At 31.7% G+C, this 18334-nt stretch overlaps 1 protein-coding gene across 2 annotated transcripts; it reads right to left on the bottom strand.

Annotated features, from left to right (window-relative positions):
- Nucleotides 1–797: 797 nt before the first annotated feature.
- LOC123712916 (carboxypeptidase D-like) lies at nt 798–18014 on the bottom strand. 2 transcript variants are annotated; one of them, XM_045666289.1, is made up of 22 exons: nt 17395–18014; nt 15111–15349; nt 14574–14749; nt 13929–14125; nt 13509–13621; nt 13158–13255; nt 11536–11736; nt 10607–10801; nt 10186–10271; nt 9662–9862; nt 9036–9118; nt 8678–8834; nt 8236–8402; nt 7566–7676; nt 6587–6743; nt 5785–6451; nt 5120–5292; nt 4670–4805; nt 4035–4234; nt 3533–3632; nt 1362–1502; nt 798–1152 (listed from the first exon to the last, which is right to left on the bottom strand). In XM_045666289.1, exons 1-22 carry the CDS (start codon nt 17839–17841, stop codon nt 1034–1036), a joined length of 4164 nt encoding a protein of 1387 aa, XP_045522245.1. In that variant the 5' UTR covers nt 17842–18014; the 3' UTR covers nt 798–1033. The 2 variants fall into 2 exon arrangements, with proteins under 2 accessions (XP_045522245.1, XP_045522246.1); XM_045666290.1 differs by having other exon boundaries at nt 11536–11694.
- Between the last annotated feature and the right edge of the window lie 320 nt (nt 18015–18334).

Below are 18334 nucleotides of genomic sequence, written 5' to 3'. Positions count from 1 at the left end.
ACTAACCTGATATGTATGACAAATAAATAGATGCTTGATACTTAATAGTATAGACATGTGCCAAGTTAACTGAGCGAACCGTGTACTGGCTGGTTTTTAATTTGTTCAATACTTGAATCCTTGTGTACCAACTTTGTATTAACAATTACTTCTGGAAGTATATCGTACGGAAAACGCAAACGACACTTGACTGGCCTACCCTCACTCGACAATTTTATAATATGCGATAATTTATAACAAATTTGGGTTTTATGTAAAGGATCAATATAAAATAGGGTTATTAACATTTGAAATAAAAAGGAAACATAATTTTTATAACTAACTTTTATTCAATTTATATGTATAAATAAATGTATCACATTACTAATTTTACAATAAAATTTTCAAAATACACAAAAGCAGCACCATTTTTCATAAATATCTTTAGAATGATTAAAGATCATGTAAAACGTGTAAATAAAATTCACTCTACTTTTATTGCTTATACGAGATTCAATATTGCTGATATTAATTATTCTAGATAGTTTCTTTAATAGTTAATAAATGCTCATTGCATGATGTTTACAAGTTCTAAATAAAATACAAACTCATTTAAATAATCGGCACATATTTTTTTTTTATATTTAAAACATGTATACTGGAATGTATTCTAATACTTTTTTAAATTTAAATAAATTAAAAGCTTAGAAACTAATTCTTAAATTATATTGCTCTCATTGAATACAAACAGCAACTTTATTATGTAATGTCTTAAGTAGATTTTAGAAAATATAAATAAAAATTATTATTAAAAAAAATAGAATTTAGAAAAATTTGCTGTAATATATTTGAAAGATGATATATTCAAAAGCCAATAATAATAAACAGCTAAATATGATATTGACTTATCATGTATATATACTAGACTTTAGACAAAATAGATATTGAATATAAGAAAAGTGCAAGAGTTTCAGAACAGAAATAATTTATAGAAAATACAGAAATTTCTTTAAAAAAACATTTAGACAGAATGTGTTTCAATTAATATGATAAATTACTCCTTTCCTATTGGTCTCCATTCTGAGTCAGACCTCAGTAGAACCACTTCATCTTCAGAGTCCGTTTCTGATAGTGGTATCTCCTCTTCATCATAGTACGGCTTGCGGACTATATCTAATGAATTCAAAACATTCAAAAAGCAATTTAAACATTGTTTATCTGTTGATTATTAAAATTAGACAAGAATTCAATAAAAGTACTTTTTATCATATATTTGTCATTTCAATAAAACAACAAAAACCTTTTCTATAATTATATCAACATTAAAATAATAAGTTTCAAGAAATAGCATTTTCATAAAAAATTAAATCGTATTTTCTCACCATAAGCATTATCATCAAACAGCGGCTTTTTATCATCAGCCGGTAACTTTGTAAATAAGTATTCTCGCCTTGAGTCGTGTGACTGTTCTCTACATCTGTAGCACCAAGCGCCTAGCGTTACTAGACCAACGCCGATTATACCTGTAGAAATACAATTAATAAAAAAATCACTGATGACACGGAAAATATATGAAAATATGTATAAATTACGACTTCTCTGAACAATAACGGATATGCAGCTCGGTCTGGTTTTTATGGCTTTAAATTATTGGATATCTGGTAGGATTTTGGCATATGAAACATGCGAAATTAATTATTTATTAATGTTATAAAAGAAACAAAGTATAATCGTCCTCATTGTTCAACCCTAATATAGTGTTACGAAGACGGGTCGACTGCATGTTTCTAGATTTTTCCACTAGTTAGAGAACTTTTCAGCAGGCTGAAATATGATTTTTAAGCGTTTCAGGAGAGGCTCAATCACATATTAGTTAATTGTAATTTCCATAATGTTACCCTAGTTTTCAGGAAGCTGAAACATTTTTTCAGTCAGTTTCAGAACATGTGTAGTCGAGTGGTGCAGTTTTCAGGAGACCCGTTTTCAGGCGTTTTCAGGCCTAGTTTTACCCCTTTGATGAAGGAATATTCTAGCCCGAACTTTCTAGGTGTGAGACAAGGACGAAATGATACGAGAGAGAGAGAGAGAGAAGATCAGAACTTTCTCGAAACTAGACGAGCACTCTAGAACGCCGTACGACAAGGACGGAGCAACGTGCGAAGGAGACAAAGAGTGCGGACGTTCTAGAATTGTGCAATCGCTACTCAGTAGCAAGCCCGCCTAGAAAGTTCTCGAATATTGTTTAGAATTATTCCCAGGGATATATAAGCGAGCCGAAACGCGACTAGTCGCCTTTAGTTTGGAATGCGATAACAAGAGAGAAACACCGAAGCGATAAAGTGAATACAAGTGATAAAGTACTGTGTGAAGTGTGCATAAGTGAAGTAATTAGTGACTGTGTTTTTGTGTGTTATAAGTGCATCTCTGCAATTAATTCGTGCCCATAAATTCCTCATTGATTTATCAAGAAATAAACCCTTGAAGAAATCTACGGCATTTTCTATCCGATCCCCTAGCTCGTAACAATAGTTTAAAAAAATAGCTGTTATTTGGAGACCCAGGCAGTTAATTGGTTTCAGCGTGCGACTTTCATCCTTGAAGTCTTAAGTTCGAATTCAAAGGATTTTCTGTCTATCTGTATATCTAAAACTGGGTCGCAAGGTAAAGCAAACATTGTGAGGAAATCGGCACGTCTTATATCTAAAAATCGATGACATATGTAAGACACAGGCGGCTGATCACCAACTTGTCTAAAATAACAAGGATTGAAGAAACAGATGCAATCTGAGGCCAACACCTATTTAGTCTTATAGCCACTGGATTAATTATTATGCTGACACCTGGAGAAACCTAGTTCTTTTATAAAGTAACTGTATTGGTTTTTTTGGCACATGTCACATTTTAACACAATTTTTTTATGCTTTAATCACTAGTCAACACATATCTACACCGTTTTCTGTCGAAACAGCACTTGTCCGCCCTTTACACGAACAGTAAGCGACTTGTCTATTTTAACTAAATACTAAAACGGCACTTGTCCAGAAGAATACCTGTCATTTTGGAATAGCATTTATAATTGGCCTGTAGAATAATAAGAATAAAACTAGAATAAGAAGAATTATACTAGAATAAAACTAATAGGTGATAACTATAGATGGTTAACGAATACATTATAACTTTTTTGATTAACTTTGTGTTAGATTTTATTTAAATATTACTTAGATTGATTACTATTTAAGTGGTAAAAGAGCACATGTCCATGGTAATACATACCTAATTACTAAAAGGTAACTTGTCCATGATATTTTTATGGCTGTTTTTAAGCATTCACAGAGAAATATGCAACTTTTTAATATGGATTATGTTGTCATGTACATAAAAACCAAGTTTGTATCTTCATTCTTTCAAAAACTATATACAGTTATTTCTATCTGCTGTAAATTTTCATTCCGAAATAAATAGGGGACTTTTAGTATTTAGACATTCAACTGGTCTATGGCTGTGATGAATTTAATTTATATTATAATTTTATAAAATTTCACCTTTTACATACCTGAAACCATTACAAAGACAAGTCGAGGCATCCCCAGCACTTTGTCGTCGGGCTCCAGTTTGAACAATATGTTTGGTGTAATATTCTCACTACTGCTCACCTGTTTTTAAAATAAATAATTGAATACATTACAGATAATATCTTGGAGAACAAATAAATGAGATATAAATATTGTATGCGGGACAAAGTATGAAGAGTGTAACTAAAAAAAACTTTTATTAATTACCTATATTAAAATACCTTAAATCGAATTTAACATAAAAAAAAAATTATGATACATATTTAAAGTTGATTTTATTAAACATTATCAATTTAAAATCTATTACAAAATAATATATCATTTAAGTTGGTCTATCTGTAATTTATATTTGAGTGAATTAGCCAAATAAACCAAAATGTATTGCCATATATCAAAATTATTTTAAATAACTTAAAACTGGTATGTCTAAATTATCACAATTCTGTCTACCAAATAGTTTTTACATCTATCCCTTTCACACACCTTAATATGTCGACTAAGAGCAATATATCCGTCACTTTCAGCCATAATTCGCACTTCCCTTCCCATGTATGTAACTGGTAGTGAAATTACGAAACGGCCGCTGTCGTCACTCGAATTGGCTACTAGAGGGCGCTTTGAATCAAGAGTATACACTTTTAGCTGTGTGGATAGAGGTTGGCTGTTGTAATCTAACGCAAGACCTGGAATATTATTAAGGATACATTATTATTTTTTAAATATATACACAACGCATAGAAGCACTTAAGAAAAAACAAACTAATGTGCATAGCAATACTTTGGTGTAATATTCAAATTTTAGACCCAAGGCGATGAAAAAACACTGTTAATCATCCCATATGGGGGACAAAGGACATTTTCTCAAGTCATATGTATTATGAAACAAATACTAATAAGGTTTTTTATATACCTTTAACAATAAAGTTTATTTTTTTATAGAACCGGGGGCAAACAGGATACGCATTTGAGGTTAAGTGATTGCTGCCAATAGCAAAACACTCTGATTTCCAGAGAGCAAATGCGTTGCCGGCCCTATATTTGTTTAAAGAATTTATATTTCAATTGATTTCAATTGAACATTGAAATTCCTAAATTCAAGGATATTTATGATGACTGACCTGTAATATAAACTTGATCGGGATTAATTTCAATAGGTATTGGTTTGAGTGCATTCGGTATTCCTTCTGAGTCTACCCTCTTCATTATTACGTCGTTCTGTTTAATCACACCTTCTACAACCCGCCAATTCAGTATCTAAAAATGGAAAGCTTTAGGTACAACATTTATAATTTTAAAAAAATACCATTTGAAAGCCTTTTTTTGCTTTATAGTTATGTATAGTTGATAAGTATACATAGCTATACTAAGATAGGTTTTAATGTGGAGTATAAAAGAATGCGAAACAAACGCATGAGTCAGAAGAAATTAAAAATAGCTATACCTAGAGCCCTTCATTAAAGTATGGTGAAACTCAAATATTAAATTTAAGATAGCATAATGACAGACAAACTGCCGATAGGATATATGGTCATTTTATTATAGTTATTACTGAATGGCCTATATATTACCTGGTCACGGTAGGGATGGCATCGCACAATGACACGGTAATCCCCTGGTGGTAATAAAGCACGATATCTTGCAAGATTTGGAGATACCCGATACTGACGAGAGGTGCCGGCTATGGCAAGACTGGCACCCCTGACTGGGCCCCCATCTTCATTCTTTACGTAGCCAACCACACCTACAAAAATATTTATGCTAATACTTAGTATTGTCTTTTTACACATTAAGAAAAACATTTTTTGAACGGATTAAAGCTATGTATTATTATTAAAAACTTAGTAAAATTAAGTAAAGTTTTTTTATCTGTATTTATTCCAACTTCGGGGCAATAAATACAGATAAAACAATTTTCTCTGCAGCTGTGAGACTTTTGACATTTAACACCTTTTGTCTTCAGTCACCGTGACCACGCACGCTGAAAAGCACGCGAAACGTCGTCTAAAAATTTAGAATTATGTAAATAATTATAAGTTTTTAATAATAATACATAGCTTTAATCCGTTCAAAAAGTGTTTTTTTAATATGCTTATACTTGTAAAATAGACACGGAAGCGGTGTCACTAGACTTTTAGAAGTTTAACAATGATGATCAAGATAATTCAACAACAAATAATAACATGTAAAAATGTGATTATCTAAATAGTAAAACGATATACTGTGCAAGTCTTACCAGTATTAGCAATTTCAGCAAATTTCATAATTCCTCTTAGATTATCTCTCCATATCCATGCAATATCTTCATTTGACGGCATCTTACAGCAACTGAGACCCACAGATATCACTGGCGTATTATATCTCTCAAACAGCACATCAATTAGATTTCCATGGACAATATTATTCCTTGGTTTACAATTGTATCTATCTACCTGAGCTCTATTATCTCGATATTTCGCGGCAAACTGGCTGTGAATATTCTTAGAAAAATCTGGGAACGCAACGTCTTCCGTGCCGGAGGATAATTCCAGTACCAAGTCGAATTTCTCGCTCTCCAAGAGATCAATAAAGGCTTTTTCCCTCGTGTAATTCGATAGTGGATTCAAGTTTTTCTTCGTAATATAACTGTAGACGCTATCTCCGAATTCTTCTTCCAAAATTTCTATGTCACACTTTTCTGTACCGTTGTAATTCATCAATACTTTTTCGTACAGGGGGTCTAAGTTTGGTATAAAACGAAAAACGGCGTTTTTGAGCAATCGTTTATGAACTGGTTCACCTATCGTGTAGGCTGTGGATATGTGGCGAGCGAAGTTCAGAAGCATTTCTTGACCAAGAGGCTGAGAGCCGTAAAGGTTGCTTATTAAAGCAATATGGAATTTTGTTTCTTCTGGGGAACCAGCCTAAAACCGTATAATTGAAGAATTACATTTTTGTAGAAAGGTATGTAATTAATACAATTATAATTATTTTAATAATAAAGAACGACTTTAATGGGCAAACTTCATACATAATGTATGTACTGTAATATAACTTACGTCATCAGTAATCTTTAGTTCGTGTAAAGTTGCAGTTGTAAGGCTGTCTCCCGATTGGAACTCAGCTATATCCGGGAATTTATTCTCTAGCTCTGCTAACGCCGCGTACATCTCCAAAGGTGTATGGTATCGGGTACCCACTATATTTTCTAGGACTCTACAGTAATAAGAGTATACAACCATGTACAATTACATATATAACCAAGGAATCGTTTAATAGAATTGAATTATTTTCGCAATACCTACAATAGCATCATTTATAATTTTAGGACGATTATATAAGATATACAATGATATAAGTTTTATTTGTTTAAGAATTACAAATAATATAATAGAACTGTAATTGAAAACAATCCGACAAAAAGTTATTACTCACACAAGAATAATAAATATACAAGATATAATAAAAACGGATTAGTAATAGCGGACAGTTAGTGCTAAGCAATCACAACACAGAATAGCGAAGAATATACATTTATTAGAATAAAAACCAATTAGTGTAAAAGCCAAAAGTAACATAAATATCTCAAAAAAAACCCTTAAAAATATAGCAAATTAAAAAAAATGAGATCTTTTGCAATCGGACGGATTTTTTATATAAAAAACTCAATGAAAAATACAAAAATTAAAACTAAGTAAAACATCCACCACCACAGATAATAATATAATAAAAACATATAAAACGAGTATTATATCACTAAGCGTAAATTACAATGACAAGATTAAAATAATTTCATTCATATTAAAAATCAATTCACAAAAAATATTTGCAATTTTCACTAAATTAATTTATATAAATTAATCAATATGAGTAATTTTACTTTCATTTTATTATGTTATTCTTCTATGAAACTTGTTTTTACATTATATGACATAATTCTTGAATTTTTAATATGGTGGACTGGGGATAAAGTTGGAATGGAAGAAGTTTCAAAGACAAAATCCATTTCACATCACAGAGGTGAAGTGCATCACTTACCGGAAGTCGTAAGCAGAAGACCAATGTTGGGGATCATCTGGCATCAGAGTAAAGTTCACACTAATTGATCCATTTATTGGTACTGTCACTTGTTCTGTTACGCTCTCATATCTAAAAAATATAATAATTAGGTTTTTAGAATGCCTTAAACAAAGAGTGTAATGTGATTTGTGGCACACTTCAGTGAGAATATTATTATTATAGCTTGGTTATTCTATACTAGCCTTTAATTAATAAAGTGCATTAACAACGTAATATTAAATAATTTAAGAGATATTATCTCTCTAAAAATTTGCCTGTTGAATTAATGGTAAATATTATTTATAGTTTAGATGCAATGCCTCATTTGCATAATAAATAAAGCAGTTGGCGCTAAAACCGCCTGGCATTAGATTTCTGTATATATTTAGTTTTTTTAATAAGTAAGTAGGTTATCAGCCTCCTTTGCCTAACAAATGCCGTCTTGTTGTTGAGTCTAAGTCATGTCCGGTTCCTCAAAATGTTTTCCTTCACCGTACGAGCGAGCGTTATATATGCACCGGCATAAAAGTTCATTGATGCTAAACCGCAATATGAACGCATGTCCTCATCGCTGTCGTCAAGACGCTAAGCCAACATTACACTTCGACAGACTATATAAGATATAAATATCAATGTATAAAATATCTACCCGTCCTTAGTAGCAGTAATATTATATGTCCCAGGTACCAAGAGACGGAAATAATCGCCTGAAGTGGCTGTTTTGATATTGTGTCTATTTCCGGACACTGTGATTGTGACGTTGCCAAGTGCGTTACCGATGTGACTGTGTACGAAGCCGTAAACTCCGTAGTGAACCTATAACACGGATTATTATTATTTCTAGCGACATAATTTTGTATTATTTTGATACAGACTAAGAGACCTATCTTTATGCATCAAATCTGTGATTTTAACTATTTCGTTATATAGTATGCCTGTATTATATTCTTCAATCAAATAAAAAACTGCCACATAAAATGTTTACGGGAAGTTTAAGATGACGTTAAAAATGAGTATTTTTAAACTAAGTTTAAAAAAGGGACATCTTTTGCATGTTACGTTAGGTTTTCTTACTTGAAAAAAAAAATTACCTGTTCTATAAATTTGATAAGAGCCTCTCGATTATCATCCCAATAGCTTGGCAAATCGCTTGCTGGAGGGAACTTATAACAACCAAGTTCTAATGTAATCTCCATATCATTTGTATGTAAATAGTTCCAGTCTTGCATTCCACCGGCCAACGTATACCTGTAAAGATGAATAATACAAAATACGTATTAAAGATTAATCTGATTCAAAGTGTACTAATCTCCAAATTATTCTTCCCGTATGCACGAGTTCATACAACTGAGTCAATTCGATAAAATCTCTTGTAAAAAATAAATAAGTCCAGGCGCTATTCAGTAATCGGGAAACTTTACTAATCAAAATTAATTGTAAAAAACATACCACTTAGCACCATTAGTTGTACCATCAGGAAATCTGTCAATACTTCCTCTGCAAGGTAGACCCAAATGCATTTTGTGATGCGCCTGAATATAATGAAATAATGAATATATATGCTTAATTCAAAAAAACCTAGACCTAAATTTAAAATAAAATAAAATTGGTACAAATTTTTTTAAAAATCTGTTTTTAAAATCCACTATAAGAATGGAATAAATAAGGTCATTTTAGTTTACGATACTAACTACTACCGACTTACCGACTAAGGTTAGTCAAGATGCTAATTTTGTATGAAAATTTTTGTATTTGTACGAACAGTCCTTTTCATAGAAATTTAGTTTTCGACTTTCTAAATACACTACTGTTAAGGCATCTTGTCTAAGCCCCCAGATTTAATAGTTTAATACTATATTTGATATAATTGATTTTAATCATGATTTTTATTTTATATTTAATCATTAAGGAAGTTACGTAAGGAAGGAAGGACACGTAAGTTACGTGTTCCTAAAAACCTTCACGTTTTTTGCCAGAGTAGGTCTCTCTAGTCTTATGATAGTTTACTTGTTTGCTAGCAGCTGGCACAACTATAAGCTAAAAGGTAAATTTAGAAAAATATTAAAAACACTCACCTCCGAATACACATGTGCCAAATGAACAAAAACATCATTGTCAGGTGTCAAACTTTCAATTCCATCTTTCATTTTAGTGTTGCCATCGTATGGATAGTTGGCCACGAGGAATCCACCATGCAGATTAGCCGATAGCACGAATGGTATTGACAACGACCAGTTCATCACTGCCAAAGTTTCTGGTTGTGGGTTAACGTTATCCTGGAACAGTTTATTTTATTTACTGAAGTATACACAGCTATAGCGAATTATAATATGTAAAAATAAATAATATTAAAAAAAAACAATAAACCTAAAATTTATCATTTTGCAGATTAACATGGCGGTTATTACACGGAATAGTTAATAATTAATTATCACCCTTAAACGTTAATACTAAACCGCGATCGATTTTCGGGGCAAAATGTGGCATATCACAATAAATAATATGTCGAAAAATTATAACTCATTACAAAATGAAATTAAAAAATCAATTATTGTTCTAAATAGTTCGTGGGTATGTATCGAATGGATATATTACGTACCGGCGTTGGACCGTACTGGTCCGGGAAATTTCTATTCAAGTCTACGTTATTACCATTGTTGCGTCCACGTAGACTGCTGTAATCACCTAAAACATTAAATAAATAAGGTTCTCATTATATAATAGACACATTTCTTACAAGTGTAGTAATGACTTTTTTAACTGAATATTTTTAAGTTATGTTATAACCGCAACTGATTTCCATTATGTCAGGTTTCTCATGCATTGAATACATTTCGGCAATGTTTAATTAGTTAATATTTATTACAGTAAAGAAGCAGTTGCTATACGCAATCACGTTGGGCATACTAACAATGGAGTTATTATTTATTATGCCATGGAAGCGGGCTTCAATCCTACTACAAATATTTCAACAATGACTTAAGACAGACTTGTGTAAGACAAATGTAAGAAGTTCTTACGCGATCTCGAATGCTCATAACCATCAGGATTCATTGAAGGCATCAGATGCACCCTAGTTGTGTTAAGTAGCTTTTGAATTCGTTCGTCTCCACTATTGTACTGTTGACAGAGGTACTTCGCTAAGAGTAACAACATCTCGCGACCAACCACCTCATTACCATGCATATTTGCCACGTACTTAAATTCCGGTTTGCCTAAAATAAGTTTAAAATGTATATTTAAATTGCGCAAGTATACTTAAGCGTCAAAACAATGTGAATTCAGAATAATAACTGCTCAGAGATAAGTTGTGGAGAGAAATTTGTACGGCCGTTTGACAGATGGGAGAAGTATGCAGATAAACTTATCTCTGAATATAAGGCAAACGCATTATCCTGATGACAAAAAGGCTATTTTATACGTAAAGTTATGTGAAGTCGATACTATGATCTTAATACGACTTAATTAATAGTGATTTTGACATATGGGTGTCGGAATTCGAGTAAGGTATTTATCATTATGTTTATGTAAAAAAAATAAATGCCTTTCATTAAGCATTCTCAACTGATTTTTTTATAAGGCAGAAGCCTAGAATATAACCAGTATATTTGCTTGTAAAATCTATTCAATATGATTGTTACACGTAGTTTGAAACATTACATTATGTTAATAACGAATGCAACATTACCTTACATCTATGTCCGAGAAAGCCAGAAATTAAATATGATATTTGTATTATATAATAATCTTTAATTTGTAACACTACTAGTTTATTAATTTCGAAGGAATTAAAATTTGCACCGATGGTGAATTGCAGACGAAAAGTAATTCTTATAATAATAATTGTCCATTATATTAAAATTCTACTTATTAACTATTAGAAATGTATTTAAAATACAAAAACAGCTAGGTGTAGTGTATGTTATATACAATGAACATGTTGACTTACCAGGTATGTGATGCCCGGGATCTTTTGTTATTTCAAGGACATACAATTCCCTACCCTTCACAGATTTTCCGATGCTTGTCAGTCGAGTTATATCTGGATACTCGACGGCTACATCCTTCAGCAACGTCTCCATTGCTTCGTAGTTGTGGTGGATGAAGTCTATTGAAGATAGAGCGCTGATTTGACGCGTTCTCCTAACAACTGAGGATTTGCCAGTTTGGAATATTGGGAATGGTAGGTATATCCATATTCTTAAATAAAGGATTGAGTTGAGGAGTGATAAGTGTGGATGTTTAGTTGTGTTTAAATATGAACTGTAACAAATCTTGTAATTAAGTATAATTTTAATGAATTATAATTATGATAGTGTTAAGTATAGTCATATATGCAATAGTGGAGAAATAGAAAGAAAACCACAAGAAATAAGCGTAAATGTTTTTTAATTGATATTTACATTGATAATTTGTAAAATTGAATACGTAAAACATTTACATATAAGGTATTTATTATACGCGGTTGGAAGATAGAATGAAAAAATAGGAACAGAAAACAGGCAAATCATCAGAGGTCAGAAGAAATTATAAAGAATAACTTAGGGTAACCAACACCATGAAAATGCATGTAAAGAAACCATGTACCAAAAAAAATCTAAACGAATAATAAGCAATCAATAAATGATTTTATTACTAGGATACGTTTTTAACTTATTGCATATATATATATTGAGTAAACTATAATCTATTATGGAACATTTTTCTTATAATATTAACACGTATATTTGACTATGACTAGACTCTATATAAGGAGGTTTTGATACTATTATCATTAGGCAATTCTTCTATTTAAATAAAACAAATGACGATCGCAAGGCATCCCACCCCACAAACCACTTACTCTTTATACGACGTTCAAAAATATCACACACACAACTTAAATTATATAATATATTTAGATTGGAATGTTGTATATTTTTGTTATTTTAAATCGAAATTCACAATAGCAAACACAATTTTTACAAACACATTGATATATCATACTCAATAAAACTTTCTATTTAGTTTACATTTTCTATTAAACTAACCTGGAAGACCAGTCCCGCAGTTATCAAACAAACGAATTTTGAACATAATAATTATTTTATTTAAAGCAATGGCAGTTTTACTATAACCACTCTAGAAGGTTGAGCAATATAATGCATTCTTATGAAGTCTTGAGCACTTAAATCTAAATTTAAAGAGCATTTATTTTAAAGTAATGGCTGACAGACATGGTTGATAAGACTATCAATCAAATATCAAATATTAATAAAATATCAAATATACCCACATTAATAAAAAATTCCCAAACACGCTAACACTATTTAAATAGCTACCACAGAACAAATTTAGTTTTATTAATGCATTTCAATATCACTTTATGGCCTTTTTAATAATAAATATAATTGACTAGAGCATTACATCTATAAGAAAGTAAAGATAAAATCTCCCTTTCTAGAGCCTCACTCCTTTCTTTATGGTCCGTGAATCCCTAGGCCTCTATAAGCAGTACCAATAGCAGATGAAGCAGCAGCCAGCAGTGAGTGAGGGTAACGGCTGCGTTGTCATGGTAACGCTGGTACTTACCGTCAGTGAGCGTGCGCGGGCGTCGGTGAACGGTCAAGTTGAGGGTAATCGGGTGATCTTGTACTACGAGAATGGCAAGTGGCGGTGTGGACGAGTACCTACAAATATAGAACATATTTTGACTAATTAGTAACAAGGCAAAAATGGAATCTGACTTTTTTAAAATAAAAAACACTGCAATTTTTGTATTTTTTTTTAATAGAAGAGGGGGCAAACGGGCAGGAGGCTCACCAATTTAAGGCTTCTTAACTAACTTACCTCTAACGTAAGTGCAACTTTGGCCATTTCTAAAGAAAACCTATGTAATTAAAAATTTTTTTAGGAGATATCACCTTGACTATATTTACTTACCCACTAGCAACAGCAGTAATATTATATTCCCCAGGCAATAAAAGACGCCAATAAGCGCCATCTTTTGTCGTCTTCACTGTATGATCGATGCCTTCCACTCTTATTTGGGCGTTCTGAAAATTGTAAAAAAAATTCTTTCTCAATCGAACGTAATATGACCGAACGCCTGGGGTATGTTGATTTCAGGTCAGAGTAAAGATTTTTTTTCCACATTTCGTATATTGTGATTGTACGAATTCTGTCATATGGTAATTGACACAAATTTGCCATAGAAAGGTCACTGACATATTTACGTCAAAGGAAGCTAGACTATATTTTTACATCAAACCAGAATTGCTGAGTAAACAACTTTATAATCGATGGTTCACTATGTCTCGTTTAATTAATAAATTCACAGTATAAGTTGTTACGCATACATACCTGTATGGGCTCTCCATTTTCATCAACAACGAATCCCCTAACTCCTAGGTTAGCCTGCTCCATATAAGCCAAGAGGGATTCCTTGTTATTTCTCCAGAACCGAGGTAGTTCACTTGCGAATGGATACTTGCAGCATGATAACTCAAAGGTCACTTCAAAACAGTTCGAATGGAGGTAATTGAAGTCTTGCATCCCACCTGTAGATACATAAAAAACACATGAGGTTTTTTAATCCATAATATAACGTCCCTTTTTACTGTACATTATTGTATTATGCTGATATATGGAGATATTGATAATTTTTATTTATTAATAGGCAGATTAGAATAATCTTTTTAATAAACAATAGGAAATAAACAAGATTTCACTTGTTTTATAAATTATGATAGCTTATACTGATATTGAACTGATTGGAAACTAGTATAGACTTTCTAAAAAGGTTGAATTACATTATTGTGATTAATTAACAGCCGCATTACATAAATTAAAATAAAGCGACAAATTGAGCGATTTCATTTTTCAACTGTACAGTATAACCTACATTACAGTACATTCATAAAAAAAAACCATAGAATAGGCTTTGTATTATAGAGCCACCTAATTACTATTGAACTTATCAAAGAAAAATAACCACTTGTTTCTCACCTTTAACAGAATACCAAAAAGCGCCATTGGTGAGGCCATCGTTAAATTTCTCAGGTTCGCATGCGTTCCCGCGATGCATGTCTGGGTTATTGGACGCGTATACGCCGGCTAAGTGCTTAAACATTTTATCATCTGGAGTACGACTTTCAACGCAGCAGTCGCGTTTCTCGTCGAAACTGTAATGTTAATTTTTACTTGGTTATTTGCTGTGTCCGATACGAACCCATGTAAAGTATAAAAGTGTATTATGTTAGTTTTTCGTAAATTTAGTACCAAATACGGTAATAAGTTGTAATATTATCTGCGGTTCAGTAATGCAAGAGAATCAATTTATTATAGTAAACTCTAAATAAAGTTCTATAATACTTTCACCTATGGCTCGAAAATAGTAGTGAAGTGCCATGAGACATGCAAAAATATTTTTGTCTTAGTATAATTGATAATTTTTATTAATGGAGAGATTGAAAATCTCAGTGTTTTTTAATTGGTAGAATAACAGTTAATAAGAACCTTATATAAGCCACATATAACACATACCTTGAATCGTATGGATAGCTGGCGACTATAGCGCCACCGTGTAAATTAGCAGATAGGGTAAACTGCTTATTTATGACCCATTTCATCAGCGCCACGGTCTCCGGCTGCCTTCCACTGAACAGGTACTCATCATCCGTAGACTTGTTCTTATCAAACTGGTCCGGGAAGTTACGATTTAAGTCCACACCTTTCGCGTTGTTCCTGCCTGTGTAATCGTTCAGCGATTCGCAAGATCCTTCCTATAATTATGATTACTGTTTTTATGTTACACATATTGGGAGTTGTGTAACACTAATTGTCTTATTGTAAATATAATTAGTATTAGTCTCTGCAATAAAATTGACTAGATATTTAATGGCCGGCAAATTTGTGCATCTACTGTTATGAGGAAAAAACCATTAACCAACATTAATGCCGGAAACGGAAATATTATGCGAAAGTCTATTATATGTATCGGTTTTATGTCGAATAGCGTCACTCTCCTTGAAAGTCAAACTAGATTAAAAATAACGGTTTACTTATATTGTAATAACGTTAATGTTTTTATAGGCATTAGTTATCTGGCTGGTACAACTGTCATGATTTATTTTCACGTGTGACGTCAATTCAATTGTATTTGTTTGTAAACAAAACGGGGAATCCTTTTGCAGTTATTACATGTACTTGATGATTCACTTTAGTAAGATAACTAAATAAATAGCAGTTTTATAGGCATTGTAATATGACTCTCATGAGCAAACTTAGAGATCATAATAACATTTAAGACTAGATTAATTGTCATTTCCCACCTTGTATATTATCTAGTTTTAAAGTTACATTTTTAAGTGTATTATTTTATTTTACTGAATTAACATTTATCTAATTTTATCAAATATTTATAAATCTGAATGATACAGCAATATTAAATTTTATTTATTATCTAAGATAACAAATCAATAATTTTTGTGCCAAACTGATTTTATCCTGGCAATTATATGATTTAAGCAATGATTTGCAGTTTATATGTGCATGAGGTTTATTAGCATATTTTTATTTATTGCAAGTAAATACTGTAAAGATAATACTTAAAAATAAACTATATTATATTTAGGTATGTATTTGTACCTATATCAAAAATAAATCAAAATATTATAAAATATTTATAATGTATGCACATGCTTCACTAAATAAAGCTTGCATTGATATAAATTTATATACTGTACTTTAGGATAAGTATGTATTTAAGTTTCCATTTCATTAATTAGTGAAAAGATAATTTAATTCAAAATTTTAGGTGCTTTCTTGAAATAAAGAAAACCTGATTGACAGTGTAAAGTGATTTTTGAAAAGTGAATAGTGATCATGTTTAGTTCATTGTAAAAAGATTATATACACTCATCAGTAATTATTTTTATCAAATACAAAAATGGAAGTTAAGTGAAATAATCCTATATTCAACACAACATTCTTTATATTTGAACTAGACAAAAATGAGTATTAAACACATTTTATAAATACAGCTTCTTAATAAACTAAACCAGCATAAGGGTACCAATAGTACAATACTGGTGGCTATATAAATAATACACTGACAATGATAAAAGTTGAACTGCAATTTCTTATCAGAACCTCTTGCTTTTGCCCTTTAATGATAAAATGTTATCAGTGTACTTATACAGTTTTGTAATGTATCCTACTGTATACAAAAAAAAGGTTGATCCATAGGTAATGAAATAGACCAACAGCAGTGGTAGTATAGGGATTGTGCTTTTGGGTCTTTCGGGTAGTGCAATTGAGTTTTATTATAGTTATTGAAGTATTGTTCAGGTGTCTGGTTCAGTTCATTGTTCTTATGTGTTAGTCAAATTGGATGATGTCAATATGCAAAATCATATTAATTACATAATTATACTCAATTTTATCAAATGTAAAATTCAGTTCTTTATCCAGAAGCCACACACAATGATTATGTATTCTGTAGAAAAGTTAACCAAATGAAGAGACTTTAGACAGTTTTTTTAGATTATTTAAACAAAGATATGAACTTTTATTTTGACAGTAAAGTACTGGAAAGCAGAAATAACTTAACATCAGTCATATAAGTAAAAGTATAAACGAGAGGAATTAAGTAAACTTAGAAAATTTTTTGGCGCACTCTCCACTCTGATAATTAGAGCAAAACCACAAAAATCTCCAGAGATACTCATAATTCAAGACATTATCATATTTTACTTGAATCATGATTATTGGTTAAAGGATACCCACATACAGAATCATATAGGTAACTATGATATTTTCCACTCACCTTACTAGCTTCAAACCCATCAGGATTAAGGGACGGCATCAGATGAATATCAGTTTCATTTACCAATTTTGTAATCCTGCCGACTTTGCCGTAATTGTGCAGTAAGTACTGGGATAAGAAAACAACCAATTCTCGACCAACAGATTCATCTCCATGCATATTTCCAACATATTTGAACGAGGGCCGTTCTGGATGAGCTTTATTAACATCGGAAGTAATCTGGATTACTAGCAGGCGGCGGCCTTCAACAGACTTTCCAATTGAATACACTCTAGCAAGTTCCGGGTACCTTGCTTCTAAATTCTCAAATAATTTTACTAATTCATCGTATTTAACGTATTTAGGGTTTGTGAGAAAAGGTTCATTTTCATCTTCTATTGATCTAGATACACTTCCACTTATAAGAAAAGTAAACAATAGAAACATTAACTTGGGTATTGAAGCCATGTTTGCAAAGAGAAAACTTAGAGGGCAAAATAAAACTTAGTAATTATTAATAATTAAGTCATTTATAAAATTGAACATTGTATATGAATATAATTAAAATATATGGAATTATTTTTGAAATGAAAGTTCTTTACACGAACACACTCGTCCGCTGTCGACTCCGTTAAGCCATAGAGTAGACACTACACTGTGTAAGCGTCAAGCATAGATAACACGGCTACTAGAAGTTTGCGTGACTGACTATTAATTTATAGTATAAAGTTTGAGCTAATGTCAAATCTCACCTGATTTTTTTTTTAATAATTTTATGGCCTGGTAACGAATCTCATCTGAAGTTCTGTCTCAGAAAGGCGGTAGAACTCTAGGAAGAATACTGCTCACGTGACTATTATTATATTTGGTGATAGTCTGAGCAGAAAGACGACCGGCGTGGCGATTATGCGAACAAATTTAATTCTAATTTGCACTCGTTATTTCATTAACTCGGAACAAA

Source organism: Pieris brassicae, chromosome 8, assembly GCF_905147105.1.
Source record: "Pieris brassicae chromosome 8, ilPieBrab1.1, whole genome shotgun sequence".
Taxonomy (NCBI): domain Eukaryota; kingdom Metazoa; phylum Arthropoda; class Insecta; order Lepidoptera; family Pieridae; genus Pieris; species Pieris brassicae.
The sequence above is the reverse complement of the archived record's forward strand: the minus strand, read 5'-3'. Positions and strand labels throughout refer to the sequence as shown.